This window comes from Strigops habroptila, chromosome 2 (genome assembly GCF_004027225.2).
Source record: "Strigops habroptila isolate Jane chromosome 2, bStrHab1.2.pri, whole genome shotgun sequence".
NCBI lineage: Eukaryota > Metazoa > Chordata > Aves > Psittaciformes > Psittacidae > Strigops > Strigops habroptila.
Window position 1 is genome coordinate 13,280,284 of NC_044278.2, and position 20,343 is coordinate 13,300,626.

Below are 20,343 nucleotides of genomic sequence, written 5' to 3' on the forward strand. Positions count from 1 at the left end.
GTGAGTTAATTTTAATTGTTTAATAAGGACTGGAAGTACATAAAACTGTTCTACCATCTCAGGCAGGGCCCTTTGCTCCAAATATTCCTCTATTAAGGGAGCCCTAGAAGGCATGCTTACAGAACATTTGTGTGTTTCATCTTCTAATAAGGAGGGGGGGAAGCTTTTGACAGACCCACATATTACATCTCCCACAGGAATCAGCTAATCAGTTCAATATAGGGTTCAGCATTCCCAGTGCCAGTCTGCTTGTTTCTTGGGCAAGGGAGGAGGGATAAAAAGGAGAGAGGTAGCATGACAAAAATAAAGGTCTTAGCATTGGCTTAATTTGTAACCTATAATACATCTTTGAAATCAGAAAGTTTATGAAAAATCATTCTTGAAAGTCAAACAGTTTTTATACACAACAAAAGTATAAGACATTTCATATTAATGATCTATAAACTAGTGAACTGTGCCTTAACGGTGTTTTCAAAATATAGCTTTCAACCACATGCTCTTTAAATATCTGGCAGAACAGTCTAGTTTATTAGAAAGTGTAACAAATGTATGCAATTAAAAAAAAAAAAGCACTTGGCAAAGGAGATACCATTTTATTACAGTATACAATGCTGTTTCCACTGGAAAACGGACACATTCCAAATGAAAGTAACAGAAAACCAAAAAATTTAAGACATAAAGACCATCAATGAACATATATAGGTTTAAAAATACCATGGCGTGTTGTATATTTAAATTTTTATTGATGGGAATGCAAATATAACCATGGCATATTACAGAAACAATTTATAACATTTCATTAAAAGCAGTTCCTTATAAACATCTGCAATCATCTATAACAAATACACTCTATATTCAAATCCTTGTATCTTAAACCAAAATATTCCTCTAGAAGCCTATTGTAGATGGTTACTAAAACCCCAACATCAGACTTTACAATTACAAAAAAAAAGCAGAAATACCTAAAAATGGGCACCTAAAATCAGTAGGTATCTCATGCAGCTGTATTTCAGAAAGTGCTGATCATGTTTCTCAGGAAAATAAATATTCCCATTTGGTCAAAAGGTGTCCAAACGCCCCCCAGAAAAACAGAGGGGCATTTCATGACAGCTAATTATCACCTAAAACTCAAATGAATGCAGATGTTTAACAGAAATATATATATATTTTTATATATATGCTCTCCAGTCACAAGATTGAATTTAATTCATCTGTGCATACCTGAGGTGCTATGTTGTTTACATTCAGTTTTCCTGGAAGAGATACTAAAAGGGAACAAGTCAACGGAGTATATTTTAGCTGAACTGCTAATTTTATTTAAATCATTCTTCTTTTCCAAGGAACTTGTACACCTACTGACAAAGTCTGGAAAAGAACGCCATCTTTTAGTTATCTCTCATGTCTTCCTTGCTTGTATCTGATCTGTTAATAAAAAGAAATGGCTAGTCTTAATACATGATGAATTCTTGCTATATTTTGCTTTTTGAAAACAAAATAACCCAGTATATTCCAGGTTACAGAAGTACACCAAAAGATATTTTGGTGTAGTTACAAGAATGGGGGACAATGCAGTTATTTTCAACTTGGTGTCTCATCCGCTTCCAAAATTCCTGCACAGCCAAGTTGTTTTCCCTGAGTGTTGCTCATTAAACAGGAAGACTTTACCACATAATTTTTATCTTTTTTTGGGCTTATAGGATAACTTTTATGAGAATAAGGCCTAGAAGTTTACTTTATGAACTATGCATTTCAACTCCTTGTACATTTTTCAGCTTCCATGTAACTGAACATGAACCAACTCCCCAACAGCAAAGGATTTAAAGCTAGTTTTTTAATAACTTGCATGAGAACTTCTTTGCTCTCAGTAGCCACACTTCTCCATACTGCTGCCTGATTGCCACTTCCCAATTCACTTCAAACATTTCCTTAGTTAGCATAAACACACCACATCCCCATTACAAAATGTGGAAATCGTCACAATTCGCCCCACTGACAGGGAACGTGAGCTGGGGTTAGGCTGTTGTGAAACTGGTTAGTTTTACCCTACTGATGATGTGTTGTCGCATTACAAAAACAGGGATATATGCAAACTTAGCCTTCACTAGGCTGGGGGAAAGAAACGTAAAACCTTCTGCCCCTGCTGCCCCAAATCTGTGAACTACCTGTGATGGGTCTGCAAAAGGTAACTAAGGAAAGCATGGCTGCTGACAAGAACTGAGCCTTCATTAACCAGGTGTCATTTTCTCCGCTGAATTTTATGGCATCAACAGGCCATGATTTAGGGACCACTATTAACTTAAGAGTTATTCCAGATTTTTCCATCTAGTGGTCTAGGAATGAGGAGGAGAATCATAGTTCTTGAAATATCAAAGTTTTCATCCACTAAAAGCGTAAGTGCCAAACTGCACATGTTTAGGCAACAATACGGTTTAAACCCAACCCCAGGGAGTTAAAGGAAACTTTAGATAAAGCCCATCCATGAAGAATTTCAGCTCAGAAAATTAAGAAGTTTAACAGTCCATGAGAAGTGAGTAGCTATGAAACTATACGAAGAGCTATGTGAGTGACAGCAGAATCATCTGCTTACTGTGCTTAAAAATCTACATACACAACATGAATGTTTTCTGACAAAATATTCAGACAAGCATTTAAGATCCTTTTAAGTAGCTTGAAGCTACATACAAACTCATCAACTTAAAATCTGGATTGAAACTTAGAAGGTTCCTCAAAGTTAAGCATAGACATTGAAAATCATAGGAATATATTACAAAGTCAGAACTATGCCTGAAATTAGGAAAAAGGACGTGATTTGGAATCTTCCTCTATGATAACAGGATACACAGTGAAGGAAACTCAGCAGTAAGATGCTGGTCGCCCACCACAGAACACTTTTAGATGGTAGAGAATGGATCACTGTTCTTCTGCAGGGCAGTAAATCTCTTTATATAAAGACTATTTTTGGTCCCTTCCTCTGAAAACCAGACCAAATGTTTTTTGTAGTCTGTAATACCACAGTAAAATAAACGATCTCTTTCTAATTAGCAGTGAGGATGCTAAGTACAAAGGGCAGTCTGGTATCAATAGATAAATGGAGATACGTTAAATCAGGGACAATGCTGGATATTATTTAGCTGCATTTTGAAGGAAGTGAGTTTAGCGGCACTGACTCTGGAACATCGCTGACATCTAGCGGCTGCCACAGCACAGAACATGCCAGTACAGAGAAACTTTCTTGCAGGTTCAGGTTATACTACACTACCTAGTACACATACAATGTAAGCAACGAAAATTATGCAGCTAAAATTAGAATGAGTCTACCAAAACAATACCACACTTCACTATTCTACGCATTTAGCAGTATATGGGAGGACAAAAGAGACCAGATCCTTACCAACATGAAACAGAAGGACATACAGCATTCATACCAAGTTTGTAATTCGAAAATTGTAATACATCCTCTAAGCTGGATCTGGTATTTTCTACATAGTTATGAGTGCATGCATATTCTGTGATAGTTATAATGTAAGCTGTTCTTATTTTGGCTCTAGATTAAAGAACTGAAGTTGAATAATCAAAGCTAGCATATTTGTTTGTGTACTTCTTTTTCTAGCCTGCTTATTCACCTTTTCCTGATATATAACATTAAGTTATGTACAACTGGGACAGGACGGTAAAAATAAATTACAGAACAAACTGAACTACCGCAAGAATAAATTGAAGTGCAGGAGCTGGTATTACTGTTGACAAGAAAGTGTTGCACTGGTTGCGAGAGGATGCATTAATATTTCATAGTACATGCTATTGTCAGAGAAACTGACATGCTCTTTTGTGTATGTTAAGGAGGTAAATGAAAGGCAAATATGAGATGGAGCATCAGTACTCACTGTGTAATTTGATCTGACAGCAGAAATGGACAGAAAGAAAACAAAGGAAATAATAAAGAAAAAAACCTTTACAAAATGAAAAAGCTTAACAAAATGAAAACAGAGCAAGAGAATTGCATATGATGTACCTTGGAGCCAATCTACACCTTCTTGTAATCCTTCCCCCTTAAGAGCATCACTGGCACTGAAAGAAACAAATCAAATTATGAAAACATTGTAAGAATACTGGTTTTAGTGCAGTCATCACTATACTGGTAATTTGCAGAATTGCAAAGTAGCATCAAGTACAGTTTAGTTAAGTTTTCTTCACATGGAGAAGGCTGCTTCTCAAATGATACATTCTAGAGTAGCCTCCAGACAAATATGGAAACACCATTTCAAGATGTGATCTATTTTAATTTCAGTTTCAAGGCAGAGGAATTATTCCTAGAGCATGAGGGGTTCTGGAAGAGGTCCCACACAAGGCAGCCACCTTGTCCTGCAGCACCTCCATTCAGATAACTCCCTGCTCAGATTATGCTATAAAAAATGTTTACTATCTATCTACAACAACAGTGATGAATCATACAATCACAGAATCATTTAGGTTGGAAGTGACTTTAAGATCATCGAGTCGAAGCATCCTCCCATGCAGTTCCTATGCGCAGCGAGAATGCTGGAGTACGGGGAGAAGAAACTATAGTACGCTTCATTGTAACAGCAACCCTAGGAGTGTCAGTTAATATATATAATAGTAAGCTACACCAAGAAGAGCATAAATCTACCTCTTGAATCACAGGGGTATAACTGTGCTTCTTCAGCTTATGAAAACTAGCACAGCAGTGAATCTGGACGGTTACTGTGGTTAGTTATAAGATTATCTTCCAAGGATCTTCAGAATTCATCGGTGTAATTTCTGAGACAAAAAGCAGTGACCCCAAAACAACGCACAAGTAATCAAGTTTGATATTTAAAAGGGCCTAAAATGAAAATTGTAGTTTTCAGCAGCATTTAGCTGCTGATTTCACTTCTAATTATAGTATCTGAGGACTTTAATAAGACAAAAATCTAACTTCTATAAAACACTTCTGATGAGAGGGTTGTTTTTTTTCCCTTGTGAACATTGGCACAAAATCCCTCTATTGATATGAAAGCTTACATCCTTCAAAAAGAAAAGACTATCTCCTACAACTAAAAATCCCCTCAAACATTACACAGTACAAAGAGTGTGGTGTCCCTCTGAATTTACTAAATGGCCTTTCAACAGTAGTTTACTAAAGCACCTGCAGAGTTAAATAACATCTCTAAAGGTTTAATTCTTGATATTCTGAAAGCTGCAAGCAGCACCGATAACAATTCTACTCCATTTCCCAGCACAAAATAAGAGCAGTTATTCTTCTGATAAGAACACTGCTTTCTGATTTCACTAGAATTTCTCCATTTCATTATTTGGGTAACAGTTCTATTGTGAAAATGTTCAAGACACAGTCAACATGAATACATTGGGTGTTTAAAACAAGTTTCATAGCAAGTATTTTAATATTACTACTGTTCCCACGTGGCAACACAGCATTCTATCCAGTTGATGTAATTTGTGTTGTATAATACTGAGTGACATGGTAGACATAAAGATGAATGTAAAAAGTAATACTAATAAAAGGGTAGAAAAAGGGAAATTTACCAGATATGCCAGGGCTTGTCTCTGATGTTTTCTAACGACAATAACTGAGATACTTTCACAGATGACATTGCATCCCTGAGGTCCATCTTGTTAGCAAAGAAGAGAATAGGCAGTCGACGGTGCTTTATATCTAGACATGAGCAGAAATAGAACTAGCATGGCATTATGCAACACTTGTTAATCTCTATGTGTACTAAGCTACAAACAGTACAGGAAGATATTTGCTCACCTGTAACTGCAATTCTCTGAAGGTTGTATCCTACCAACTTGCACACTGTTGGGTCACATGGCCTCTGATGCATGCTTCAAGAATGCTCAGAAACTTTCTTGGAGTCTTTGGGGTCTTCTACCCCCTTTCTCCCTACCTTATACTTACATTTAAAGCTGTAGGTATAAATTGCTGGTGAAGCTGAGAAACAGGAGATCAAACAACTGCCTACAAATATTACACATCTCTGCTTGGTCACGACTGGATGTGTAAAATGGACAGAAAAATGATTTGTGTTCATTCATAACCTCACAACAATAGTTGCATAAGGGTGGTCTGAATTATCCTTTTGCATCCTGGAGAGCATCCATGACTTCATAAAATTAATAAGATAGGAAGAATGCATATGCCTGGACATCCCTTATCCTATCTTCACTTGAAGGACTTAATTTTCAGAAGCTCTTCTCAGCTGGCAGTGAGAACTACAGACCAAACCAAGCCCACTGGCAACATCTGGCATACTTACGCATTCAAAAGCATAAGCTTCACTGATTGCCACAAAAGACTAAAGAGTCATTGGAAGGAAGCAAAGTATACTGTCTTCAACTTGACACATGCAAAACTGCCAGCACCAATACTAACTGTAAGAATTTTTCACGTTATTCAAACAAAGGAGGAATTACAGGATTAGAAAAAAAATCTAGATTTGAGTCTGTCAATCAATTCTTGAAGGGAAAATAACACTCCCCAGCCCCCCAAAAATTGCTATACAGGCTCCTTTTTAAATAGTAAAAAGAAAAGGTTATTTCACATAGGAACAAGCTAAGGATTTATTTAAGAACTTCAAACATAAGCCAGCTGTCCCTGCTGGGGGAGTGGTGGGACATGACATGATGGGACAACATAAAAACCCAACAAAGCAAAACCCCAACAAACTGTCAATACTGAAGTAGTTTGAGCCTTCCTAATTATGTTTTTTTCAACCCCTCTACTGAACCTTTCCATAAAACTCAGTGGAGATAACACTATCTACCCATACACAGAGATCAGAAATGCTGACCAAAGCACTGATAATTTTCATAATTATTTACCCTATCTGGAGCTTTTTTATCTTCTGATATCATCTAACACAAAAGACAGACCTCAAAATACAGCACAGAGTATCATTAAATCTCTGTTTTGATTCCATAGTTCAACAGCTTTTGTTCAACTGATTAAAACTTCTACATTAATCTATAGTATCATTAAATGGATCCTAATTCCCACAAGTTGCAGGTTATGGACAAATTAAAATGACAGAAATTAGTTGACATCACATATACAAATAGCCAAGTTAAGGAATTTTCAAATTTTTTTAAGCAATTAAAAGGAGGTACAACCTATTCACATAGATGTACACTCAAAAATGTACACTTAAAGATGTTTGCTAAATAAAGCGGTGGTCACAGAAATTGACATTATTTCCTACCTTATGACATTGTTTCTTACTATACAGTATTCCCCCCCACACACACTTTTTATACTTATTAATGGAAAGTAAAATTTTCTATTTGCAAGCAGTTATGAGTTAACACATAAAAAGAAATCCCCCACGCTAGATATGTGTGATGTATAATTTTATGCAAAGAATTTAAAATCTACAGAAATGTCAGTTTGTTTTAGAAGCATGTGCTGGAGGTCAAGTGACCCAAGAGTCAGTATCTAAAACAAGTAATCTACAGACTACCATCTTTCAAAATGTTGAAGAATGAAGGTTGATTTAAAAATAACAGTGATCATCTACAATCTACAATTACTTGTAGAGTGCATTGCCCACTTACTTAAGTAAAAATAATGTCTAGTTCTGATTTACAAAACAGTCCCAGCTAGTACATTATGCCCATTAATGCTTCACAGTACACATTCCCTTTCACCTGACAACATCAGGCAAAATCTGCCAAAAAGAGAGGGAACTGTTTTTCTGAAGGATTGCTACGATTTTCAGACAGGAATTGAATCCAGCTTGTTACCCTGCATCCATTTAAACCTTAAGTAAACACATAAATGTAATCCACTCTGAGAGGTTCACAAGGGCAGAAACATAGATTGGGAGAAAGTAGGGTATGCAGGAAGCAGAACAGTAATACAAATAAAAATGTTGATATAGTAAACCAGTTATATATTGATTCAGTTAACAGCTAGTTTTATCAAACATTACTACTAGAAGAACTTTTTCGTCTCTTTGGTTCTCTTAGGTGTGACCTATTGAATTAGAAATAACACTTGCCGCATTTGAGCTGAGCTACTCCAAGGCAGAAATACACAACTGCCCTTTCCTGGTTCTAGGGAATATACTAGGTGGCCATAGCCATAATCTTTCAGAACTAAAAGACACAAACACATCAACAACTGAACTGCGCTTACCTGCTAGATCAGCATTAAGAACCTCTTAATGCCTAAATAAAAAGCCCTGCCTAAGCTTGCATCTCCTCAATCTTAACATTTTCACTCTTTTGCCTTCTAATAAACCAGTAACTTAGTACGTCACTCTCTACATCCCACCCTTGGTCCTATGCAGTTTCCATTTTACCAACAGAATCACCTTTTACCACTGTGATTAATATCTGCTTTGGTACAAAGCTCCCTGTAATCCACCTGCAGCCTTTGGATTACCTCATCCTCCCCTTCTACCTTTGCGAGTCTGTCTTTTCAGTGTCTGCGCTTGAAATGACCCATACCCTTGAACACGAAATTAAGAGGTCACAGTCAGCTCTCACACACACCTCAGTTACAGCATCTTTGTTGATGAACTAATGTGGTATATGCAGTCTTCATGGAAAATACAGTCATAGTAATATAACTGCCCCTACCACATACTAATTTTCTTGGTTAGAAATGCAAATCATCTTCTCCTTTCTTACTTTCAGCATGGTAACTCCAGAAGTTAAGGCTCTACCAGCTTAATAAATAAATAAAGAATTATGGGTTTATTTAACTTTTAAATTTCCTACAGGTAGTTTTATAACCTCGTTAGAGCAACTACCTAAAGTGCTGAAAGTCCAATCTGCATATTGCTTACAAAAAACATTCCAGTAATGTTTGGTATATGGGAGGGCAGAGAAGCAAAGAACTGACTGATCTCAAAACTTAATTAAAAAAGTGTAGCTGCATATAAAAAACCAAACCAAACCCCTAAACCCACCCCCCTGATCATACCTCATATCTTCTTCCATCCCATGTATCCTTTTATAGGCAATTGAAACTGACTGGTATAATTTCCCCTCCTTATTTCTGGCTAAAGTATAATAATAATTTCAAAAGATAATGAAGATTAAAAAAGAAAATAAAAGTTCCATTAAAAGAATTAGCTGTCTTCATGGAAAACTCCAGACAGAGAGATACTTTTTTTATGTGTTGATCATCACATACAGGTTTTTCAGCTTCCAAAGGGTCAAAGTCTATTCTTCCTCTAAACAATGCAACTTTTGAGCTATATTGATTTATAATAAGAGATCAATCCAACCCAGGGAAGCTGACTGAAGTATGATCAATTTGTAAAAGTGAACTTATTGAAGTCTATTATTGTTCTAGTATCCATGAATGACTAATGTATTTGCATATTACTCAGCATGCAGAATGTGTCAGATAAGGGCTTTTCTTAAGACAACGTAATAAATATGGAAACAGAAGGGGAAAAAAGCCTCCTCACCTGGATGATTCAGAAGGGCGTCAAGTTCTTCTTTGGCCACAACCATTCTTAATTTGTCACTGCTATCAATGACAAAAATAATGGCTTGGCCTTCTCTGCATAACATAAAAAGAGCAAAGAGGCAAATTATAGGTTCTCTTAAACTGATTAAGGAAAGGCTTCAGAAGAAATACCAAAAAAACCCAAACCTGATATTTTTTTTCCCCCCTCTAAATTTTGTTGTTATTTACCATTAACATTTGAATCCAGCCTTATCTCCGAAATTCAATCTTTTGGTAACCTGCATGATTTTTTGAGACACGAGGTTGTCAGCCATGTGACTGATAAAAGGTTGAGTCTATACTGACCCTTCAGAAGAGCTTCATTTCACTACTGAGGCTGAAAAATGACCTCTGAAACTGTAATCAACTGCTATTCTGACAGTGTGGTCAGACAAAGAAAATCTCAAGATGGGTTTTTGTAGAAATTCTTCATTTCCTACACTTAACCAAGTTTAGTGAGAGAAAGGTTAATTACCTTTTTATGAAAAAAATGTGTGTCCATAGCTGTTTAGCAACTAGGCATATGTAGATTAATGTAACTTACAAAAGTTTGCATGAACAGGATCTTTCTTTTCTTTAAATAACGGGTAAAAACTTTCAACTATTTCAAATCATCAAGACATTTTGCTGCCAACGTGACCACAGCTTAGCAGTCAGCTCCTGAACACCGTGTCATAGCATCACAAAATGGTTTGGGTTGGAAAGGAACTTAAAGAGCATCTACTTCCAACCCTGCTGTCACAGGTAGAGACACCTTCCACTAGATGAGGTTGCTCAAAGCTCCGTCCAACCTGGCCTTGAACACTGCCAGGAATGGGGCAGCCACAACTTCTTTTGGGCAACCTGTTCCAGGGTCTCACCACCCTCATAGTGAAGAATTTCTTCCTAATATCTAATCTAAATCTACCCTCCTTCAGTTTAAAACCATTTCCCCTTGACAATTCAACTCGTTATTTCAGAGTATATATGATATTTTATGACTTGATGTTCCATTTATTGGAACTTATCTGAAAGCAAAATAAAGACTGACCTATTCAGACTAACAGTTATAAACACCCACAAAAAGTATTTCTAATTTACATTTTAATGTAATATTCATTTCTCCTTACATTTCCCTGAGAGACAATTGCAGATACATTCCTTACCCCCCAGCACCATCTACCTTTGTATTTTGATATGAAACAGACCTAGACCTACTGAAAACCAGAAATAACTTGACGAGCCTAGGATGGTATGAGAAGATCCATTCTTTTCTGGAGTACAGAAGAACTCTGACAGCAAATAAAGCTTTTGCATATTAGCTGAAGATGCCTAAGTAATTTTTATGAGCATACAGTATTTTTTCTAGAGCAATCAGAGTCCTGGCATGTATTTGTTACCAAAAAAATCACTTCACAAACAAGTAATGATAATGGGGACACAACAGGAGTTACATATACTTAAGACAAGTGTACTTTGAGGACACCCTATAAGATAGTTTCAAGCCAAACAGAAGAACAGGCCAAGCTGCAAGTACTCTAAAGCAACTACTTAAAGACACTTGATCAGATTTGATTGCCATTTTGCAATACTTGCAACATTAGATTGCTTAACATTAGATTTGCTTAACTTTACAAACTGAACAACACATTATTAGTTTTATATTATTCTTAGAAGTTAATCTTAAATATGTGCCCACTGCACTAGATCACAAACAGGTGGATACAAGTGCACATTTCACTGTCAGCCTTAACAGTAAGAGAGTTTCTTAGGTAAGATGAAAAAAACTGTTTATGCCACACAAAGGAAAAGTTACTGCATTAAACACAGCAGTCAGAAAAAAAACTTTCTATGAAGCATTTGGGTGGCATTTTGAAAGCAGTCTAATGGCATCAGTTATTGAAAACCAAAAGATTTGGAAGACATACATTTAACACTTTTGAACAATGAAGATCTACCTACCTACATGGGAAGTTTTCAAATTGCTAAGACATATTTTGCACAGCAAGGAGATGAAGTTAATCCTCAATTAAAGAATACTTTAAGCTCTACCACATTAAATATTAATATTTAATCTATATTGTAATCTTCAGAATTTCTCCATTCTATTTCACCCAGGTATTTCTGTATGGCTTACCACTGTTCACTTTATTTAGACCACCATCAGATATTACAGAATAACAATGAGACAACATAAATGAAGATTCAAGTTTCATTAGAAGCTAGTAAAACAGAAAATGGTGTCTATTATCACAAGGCAATACCATAGTGTTATAAAATACAGTGAATATCCTGCTTAATAACTAACATCTAAGAATACTTGGTCAAGTTATTAGTTACACATGCCTTATTCTCTAAGGCTAATTTCCTACACCTCTAAAATTCTCAGCCTTCAGCCAATACCTTTTGGATCTTATGTCACCTACCTACAGAAGAACAGAAAAACCGGAAACCTAACTTATCTTGGTGCTTTCTTACAGGATTGGTTTTCAGGTTTCAACATTTAAATCCCATCTCTAGTATGGGATCATCAGCCAATCTTTAAGTCAACAAGATGTCCCCAAAAGCACGCTGATGAACAGCACATAAAAATTAGAATTTTTTTAGAACAGAAAGTTTTGTTTATCCAGAATGACCTCCTGTCAACCACCACATGTAAGTCTTCTCTGAATCATTTCTAACCACTAGATATCATACTGCCATTTAAATAACATACACAACAGCTAATATGAACACCAATGCTTCAAAATAAATGATAAGCTTACTTGTAGTAATGTTCCCATAGATTTCTGTATCTCCCTTGACCTGACATATCAAACACTGTGAAAGACAAACTGTAAAAAAGACAAAAAGAAGTGTTTGAGGCAAAGAAGCAAAGAACAAAACCCAAACCCAAACTATTTTCTTTGCTACACTGGCAATAAAAAAACACAGATCAGCTTGAATCCTGATCAACTGAGAAAGATTCCCAAATGAACTCTGGTTACTCTATCTGCTTTCAAACTAGCCTACCCAGTTTTGTGGCCTTATTATAGAAATACTTCACAATGGAAAATATGTTTATTTATTCTCTGAATAGAAGAGCTAAAACAATTCTTAAAAGTTACATCAAATACAAAATAAGATCCCATTCAGCCTCTCTTTTTATCATGTCAGTATCCATCATGCTACATGGTGTATTTGCAGGTCACCTCTCCTGCCACAGGATCAGAACAAAGGAAAGCAATATTAATTGATTTATGTAGCCTAACCCCAAACCTGTCTGGTGCGCTTTACTGTGACAGAATATAGTTGTTGAGCCTCCTATAAAAATATGAAACCTATCCGTCCCACACATCATTATTATCAAGGAATAAACAATTTTCTTGCAGATCTCTCATCCAGTTGGGCATGCTACTTGTTTTGAAGACTAACTGCACCCATTAAAAATACACTGGTAAGGCTACAGAAAAAGAAAATAATAGCTAATGTTGCCTCCTTCTATCTTTGTCTCACAACATTCCTTTTCGAAATCTTATCCTTCATTCAACTAATGATTTCTTCTTCCTTTTCCTGACTTTTACCCCTGCCATCTTTCCATCACTAACACTGTAGCCACCATTTTTCATTTAATGAGATTAAACTGCAATCTCTTCAGACTCCCTCCAGTGAGAGTGCTTAATGAAATATAGGTTACCACCTAAGCAACTGTCTCTCCTCAAGATTGTAACAGTGCCCTATTCTGAAATTCTTAACAGACGGAAATCAGATGCTTATACAAACTATTGCAAAAACTTTTTTTAAACACATACATAGTTTTATAGCAGCACAAAACATACAATATATTCTAACACTGTCAGTCCTGGATCATGATTCTGACTCCTGGGTACTACAGCGCTTCAGCAAATGGCATGTAATGTCATTGTACCACCATACATTGTACTCAGTTACATCCCACTAAAAGAGCTAATTAAGTCCAACTAGTATATTAATTACTACTGCTAAATGGAGAAAATGAAAGAAACTACTACCTCGAAGTCCTGAATTTCTCTATATTGAATCCTATTGTTGGAACGATGTCCTGAGTTTGAGCCTTTAAAGGAAAGACAGTATAGATTTTATGACCAAGTTGGAAAATACAAATATTTAAATAGATTTGAAACATGAATACATTACAGAACTATTTTTCCCCCAACTGTGCAATACAACAACTTTCTACCAATCCAGATGCTTTATATTAAAAAAGTTCCCAGAAAAGTCCTGTAATTCAAACTCAAGGTTTTGTATTTTCTAGGAAATACAGTGAATGCTATTGGACAAGAGCACTGAAAACATTTTACCATCAAGAATGAGATTCTACCCTTTACATTAGCCTGTGTGTATGCGTATGTGGGGATATTACCTATGAAATAAACAGGAAATAGGCTAACATGGAAGTTACCAGCTTGAAGATTACGACTGAGGTCAAAGTTCACAATATTTGTGCAGTCTGGAAACCATAATGTCAACCCAAACAAGTCTGCACAACACCCCAAGCCTCTTAGACAAAAGAGGCTATAATTCTATCAAGATATTAGATTGGCCACACTCACAGCTTTTGTTCACAGGCTGGGGGAGTTTATTTGACATTGGGAATTATGCAGCAGACGTTATACAATGGCTTAACCATAGATCAATTCAAACTATTAGACCACTGGAAGAAATCACCATTTACCACAGAGGAATGGCCAAACCATAAAGCATTATTAAGAGATCTGTCTGATAACCAGGTTTACTGCTGAGCTAGCCAAAGAACCCATCAGTTAAGTTGGTACAACAGAGTAACTCCTTTAAGAAGCATCAATATTGAGTGGGGAGACAGGTTACCTTCCTTAGATTATAGAGCTGCCTGAAAAAGTGACATGCAATCCTTCTTCAGACTTTCTAGAGACCCTTATTAAACATGCTATCTATAAGCAGTTGACTTTTTGTATACAACTGAAGCAAACTTAGCTTGTTCACCTGCAGCTTCCTTATGAAAATGGCATTACAGCATTGTAAACAGTTTAGTCAAAAGTTCTTGTTCCCGAGGAAAAATTTGTGCAGAGTAGAAGAAATGTTATTTCTTTCACATGTATTTCAAATTTATTATTAGGCCCTAGAGAAACACTTGTATTTGCCAGACACCTAACATATTGCTCCCAAGGCAAAGTAGCAGTTCTTCTTAAGAAGACCGGGTTGATCTAGGGATCAAAATCATCTGTCCATTGAACTTACTCATAATAAACAATTCAATCAAGTCTGATCAAATGACATTTGTTGCACATTAGAGAATTTGTAATATCTTGCAAGGACAGGACTCACACAAGCTGTATGCAAAACTACCCTCCTTAAAGCATCACATTAAATTAGAACATTCAGAAGTAAATTTTCATTACACAATTTACAGGAAAGCAAACAAATTCTGTTTATTCTACTTGTGTAATTCCTTTGGGACCTTCTCTAATACTTATTATTGTGATAAATCTTAGAGTCTGTATTCAGCTCTAGTTAGGACTCCTTTACTGCTTAAGGCACAGCATAAAAACCCTGCTACAACAAAGATCTCAAAAATTACATAAATATATAATTTGCCTGGTACAAATTGTACATTTCCCCCAAATGACTGGCAGCAGATAGTAAACAGTTTATAGTCTTTGTTTATAAAACTCTTTAATTTTCAGTGGAAGAATAATTGCCAGGAATGGAAGAATAGCAGACTCTTTACTATGGTACATTTTTTAAATTATTTCCAGTGGTACTCTTCAGGAAAAGGTCAATGGAAATGAAAAAACCAAACAGCATGTCCTGATATAAACAGCAGAAATCACAGCAGCATGAGGTTTCCTAGATGCATAATAACCAAGATGCATAAGCCTCTGGCTTTCAACATGCCCACCAAAATTAATCTATTTCTATTCCATAAACATACTTAGAAATAAGGTAATCCTAGGTTAAACTCTGTTCAAAATACTATTCACTTTTAGTGGCCTGAGACACTTTTCACTGGATGAATGAACTGCAAGTATACATGCTACTTATTTTGAAAGGTATTCTGCTTTAAAAATGCTGAAGTCACCAATAAATGTGCATCTTCACATCGTTTCCTATTTTATTATTTATTATAGACTTATTATTTCTCAGGGAGATATTAAAATAAACATGATGAACATAGACAAGTTGTTACACAACTGTATTAATCACAAATGTTCAACACATCACTCGTAACTGCAATCCTATAGCAATTGTTTAAGTGACCTAAGAAAACTATTTCAGATCCTGATTTCAGCCATCATAAACCCTTCCTTATTTAGTGATCTTAGAAAAAACGTACAATTAACAGTGTTTTTTGGGAAATGTTTTCATGATATGCACATGGATGCTTACATTTAGTTTTAATTAGTTAGAAACCCTTAAAATATATTTGTTCCACTGTACTAAATCAAAAAATTCTTCACATCTTTCCGAGGTCATATTTAGTATAACAGCATGCAAAACCAATTTAAACAAACATCAACTCTGCAGTAAAAACACCAACAGTGAACTAAGTAGGCTACTTACATTTGAAGGTTTAAGCTTATTTATGATCGTTGTTTTGCCGCTATTGTCCAAGCCAAGGCACAAAACATGAACCTCCTTTTTCTTCAGCCCCAGCCATCCCGCTAGCTTGTCAAACAATCCCATAGTTCTGGCTCAAATACACAGGGATCACCTGTTGTTCAGAAAATCAGAGAAGGAAATAGCTGTTGAAAAACCATAACATGTACAGCAGCGCCAGCACAGTAGGTGGGCATGTGGCTAAGCAGTCCTTAAACTTTTTAAAGGACAGAGTGAATAAGACACTACACAAACACTGTCACAGCAGGTTTGCTTGGTATACTAAGCAAACGGAGTGTAAGCTGATTATAGCGAAGAGGCCTTGATACAAAAGCAGATTGGCTGTTTATAGCCCTGTCTATATAATACAATGTCCTTGATTCACTGGGTAGAAATATTGCCATGATTCTGAGCAGTCCAAATAGGAGCACAACTGCAACTCCTCTTTGCCTTCCACCAAACTGAAAACAACGGAAGACCACTGCATTTTACTTCAAATTATCAGTAGTCCAGTCAGTAGTCCAGTCATCATAATTTAAACAACAAAGCAAAACAGTGTTTCCCTTCTTAACACCTGCTACATCATTTACTGAACCCTGAAGTAAATAAAGTACCTTCTGTCAACTCAATTCAAACTCTAATTGTAACAGGCTTTGCTGATATTAACATGTATAAATTAAGAACTCATTCACTACAAATAGAAACTGATTATAACAGATCCAACAGACATGAAGCCAGATACCGTAACATTCACCCGCACGTCAAGTAGATGCCAAGCTCCTGCTCCTGCCCAGACACTGATTGAAGTTACCTGGCAGTAGCATATTCCAAGCTGCTTACATTACACATTCCCTTGCAGTACCTGGCTGAACATACTTGGCAAAGAAGATAACCCTTGTCTACCCTGAATGAATTCCACTAAGAATAATTTCAGCAATCAAACAGCTGAAATATTTGTGACACATTAAACAGTAAAGCATTTAATTAACGCCTGAGGATTTTTGTGCAGTGGTGAAGGCTGAGTTTTCCATCAATAAAAACGAAACACACAGCAGAAGACAACTCAGATTGTGGCGTTAATCACCCCAGAAAATCATAGTAAGAGAAGGAAGAGAAAAAAAGATCAATGACAAATATTTGGTCTCACTTCTTCAGTAACTGATTATAAAATGATTATTCACTGCATTTTAATAGAAATAATTTTAAAGTATTTGAATTTAATAAAGTCCCGTAAGCCATCACCTTTGTTTACACTACAATTTTTTTCCCCTTTTTAATACAGATCCTTTTTAAGGTTTTATCTACTGCATTTTGATTCAAGACTGGTCGTAACGTAAAGAATGGCTATGTATGTAACAGCACACACTGCTGTCACTAGATTAAACATGGCCAATATTAGTTACAGCAATTCCTGTAAAGAAAAAATAATCATTATTTTTCTTCTAACTCCCTGTGTTTTTGTCCCACTCCCTTTTTAATATACAACTCTGAATGCAGATTAAGGCTTATTGTTTATTAGCAAATTAACCTGACAAAACCCTGGTCCAAGACACATTACTTTCTAGTCCAATCAAGAGCCTTATGTATATATTCTAGATGACAAAATAGATGCCCCAAAAAAATACTTTGCAAGTACCCTTAAAATGAAAATGGAGAAAATGCAAGCACTTAAAAGATACTACTAGGACTTCACTTTCAAACCTAAAGGCCTAAATACACGTACTTTGACAACAGTTCCTAACAACATTTTAACTACAACCATTTTTTTCTAGCAGTTTTCCATAACAGTTGGCAAAGTCATTAATTAAGGATACAGCAGGAAAAATGTACCCTTGACTTCCTGCCCTCTCCCTTTTCTCCCATTCTTTTCCTCAGCTGTGAGGTTACAGCTGGCAAAGGTTCCTTTTTCTGCCAGCTCATGTTTAGCCTACAATGCTAATAGCATATATTAGCCATATCCTAAAATTACTTAAGATAGAGTTCGGTCCAGGAACTCATTATCGAACCCTATAAACCTTTATCAAGAACTGTAAGCCTGTCTGAGGCATCAGTGATTAACACTTGTGATTAACCAGGCATCCCAACTCCTGAAGATAAACCAGGGATGTACAGCATGCCGAGAAGCAGTTACCTGCTGCACACTGCGGGCACAGCCTCCCCTCGCCGATGCCTGCTAAACTCAAGACATCACAACCCACCACTCCCATTATGGGCACGCTGAGCTGAAAGCCTCTACAGACACCGTGGGTTTTGAGTTTTTGAGGCAGCGATCAAAGCAGCCAGCCTGCAGAGGGCCCCTCCAAAGAGAAATCCATTTAATTCAAGTGGATTGCTCAAATTAAAACGCTGAGACCAAGGCTGCCCAAGCCACCCACAGAAGGCTCTTTCAGATTAGCATCATTTAAAACTCTAGCTATACTTTGTTTTGTTCCTCAGGACCGCCGAGTCCCACCGCACTCGGTACCCGAGGCCCAGCGCGCCGCCCCGCCGCAGCGCCTGGGACCGGAGCCGGGAAGCCCCGGGGCGGCCCGATCGCGGCCGGGCTGCTCACAGCTGCCAGGACGGGGCTCCCCTTCCCGCCGCCGAGCCCCGCCCCCAGCAGCGGGTGTCCCGCACCCCGAACCGCACCAGGCAGGGCCACCCCCGGCTGCCGCGGCGACCGGCAGCGGGTGCGAGTCCCCTTGCCCAGGGCTCCCCCACAGGAGGCCAGGGCCGGCCAGGCAGCACCCGGCAGCTCCAGCTCCCGCGCTCCCCGCGGCCGCAGCACAGACCTCGGCGCAGCGAGATGTCGGCCAGGCCCGGCCGCCAACAACCACCACCACCGCCGCCGCCGCCGCCGCCGCCGCCGCCGCCTGAACCGTTGCCGAGGAAACCGCCGCCCCGCCAATCCCTTCCCCGGCGAGGCCGCGCCCCGCCTCCCCGCCCGCCCTCACCAGCCCCGCTTCTTCCGGCGAGCTCACGGCGCCGACCCAGGGGCCGCCGGGGCTGTTGGGGGGGGACGGGTGCTACTGGGGACCCTCATTGCCTGCGGCTGCTTTGCGTGTTTCCGCGTCCCCTGTGCCCGGGCGCCTGGCGCCTGCACCGAGCAGGCGTCGCACACAGACGAAAAGCATCTGTTTCATCCTCTGTATCCAGCGCCTGTGGAGTTTTATTCTGACCCTGCTCCTTCCTTTCTTGCACAGCTGCAACGAGAGCTCGGATAAATCGTCTTGGGAGTTACCGCTAATGTATGAAGAAAAGTCTAATAAACACCATCAAGGGTGTTCACAGCAACTCCGGTTATTAAGCGGGCAGTTTGGTGGAGCACGGTGTTGAGGGAAAATCTGAAATCCATCTGTCACTTGGGTAACTACAGCAACGGGGGTTTGCGAAGATGGCAGCTTGTTTAAACGGGGCACGATGGGTAGAAACGCACTTCGGTAGTTTGTTGTAGCGCAGTTCAGGCTGGTTCTAGGTGTGCTGCACAAACTTAAAATTACTTAAATCACTTAAAATGAGCTCCAGCAGGAGCACATATAAACTAAACCGCGATCTCTTTTCTACAGCATACTTATATTTAGCTGCCAAAATTGTTCTCAGTTTTATAAAAATGGTATAAGTCCCTATGCTGCTGCACTTACCAACTGCAGTTAAAAAGACTGCTCCTCTCCTTAACTGAAACAGTAGTGTGAGTTTTCCTCACTCTCTCATCTCTCAGGATGTAAAAGATTGTTCATACACCACTCCCAGTGTTTGGACTGATAACCCTATGCTGCAGGCCCTAATGAGACCCTGCATGGCCAAGCCAGGGTCGAGGCAGGGAAGAGCAACTCAGTCCCTTATGCTCCCCTCGCTACAATGTGATATTTCTGTAATTCCAAATTTTAAGCACGTTTTTGGCTTTGTCCTTCACTTTTGAACAAAAAAAAAGCTTCAAAGAGTGAGTGGTGGAGTGCATGGTTCTGCCTGTGCATCCCACAAGATGGCCTGTACTGCTCCTTGGCTCGAAGCAATTTTTTTTCATGGAACTCCACCCCTCATTCTGAAAAACTCTAATGTAGTTTCATGTATGCTGAAGGAGCTTTCAGTCTACTGTCTCAGCTTCTGTCCTCAGAAGATGAGTGAGAGCGGTGAAAATAACTGTTTGATAGCAGCTGCGGACAGTTCTTTTTGCTAAAAATCTTAAGTCAGAAGCTCCCAGTTACAGTGCACTTCACATTAAACTTCAAAGGTTAAAAATACTTCAAACATTTTGTCTATTGTTTGGCTTTCTAATTGTTGCTTCCATAAAGGTTTGAGGTAAACCGTAA

General features: G+C 38.1%; 1 protein-coding gene across 4 annotated transcripts; it reads right to left on the minus strand.

The window, feature by feature from the left end:
• Positions 1–580: 580 nt before the first annotated feature.
• On the minus strand, positions 581–18,916 carry ARL6 (ADP ribosylation factor like GTPase 6). Of its 4 annotated transcripts, none has more exons than XM_030472058.1 (9): positions 18,826–18,882; positions 16,019–16,169; positions 13,471–13,532; positions 12,226–12,294; positions 9,441–9,535; positions 5,545–5,674; positions 4,013–4,068; positions 3,885–3,897; positions 581–1,422 (listed from the first exon to the last, which is right to left on the minus strand). In XM_030472058.1, the coding sequence occupies exons 2-9, from the start codon at positions 16,139–16,141 to the stop codon at positions 1,386–1,388; spliced, it is 585 nt and encodes a 194-aa protein (XP_030327918.1). In that variant the 5' UTR covers positions 16,142–16,169; positions 18,826–18,882; the 3' UTR covers positions 581–1,385. The 4 variants fall into 4 exon arrangements, with proteins under 4 accessions (XP_030327918.1, XP_030327917.1, XP_030327920.1 ...); XM_030472057.1 differs by having other exon boundaries at positions 13,468–13,532; XM_030472060.1 differs by lacking the exon at positions 3,885–3,897 and having other exon boundaries at positions 18,826–18,916.
• Between the last annotated feature and the right edge of the window lie 1,427 nt (positions 18,917–20,343).

Bases quoted from the DNA above. Each gene is read 5' to 3' on its own strand.
- ARL6 (XM_030472057.1), bottom strand. From the start codon at position 16,141: ATGGGATTGTTTGACAAGCTAGCGGGATGGCTGGGGCTGAAGAAAAAG. The intron at 9,536-12,225 runs GTAAGCTTATCA...TATGTTATGCAG, and splicing joins CTATGGGAACATTACTACAA to AGAAGGCCAAGCCATTATTT. The intron at 5,675-9,440 runs GTGAGGAGGCTT...GCTCATGTCTAG, and splicing joins CGCCCTTCTGAATCATCCAG to ATATAAAGCACCGTCGACTG.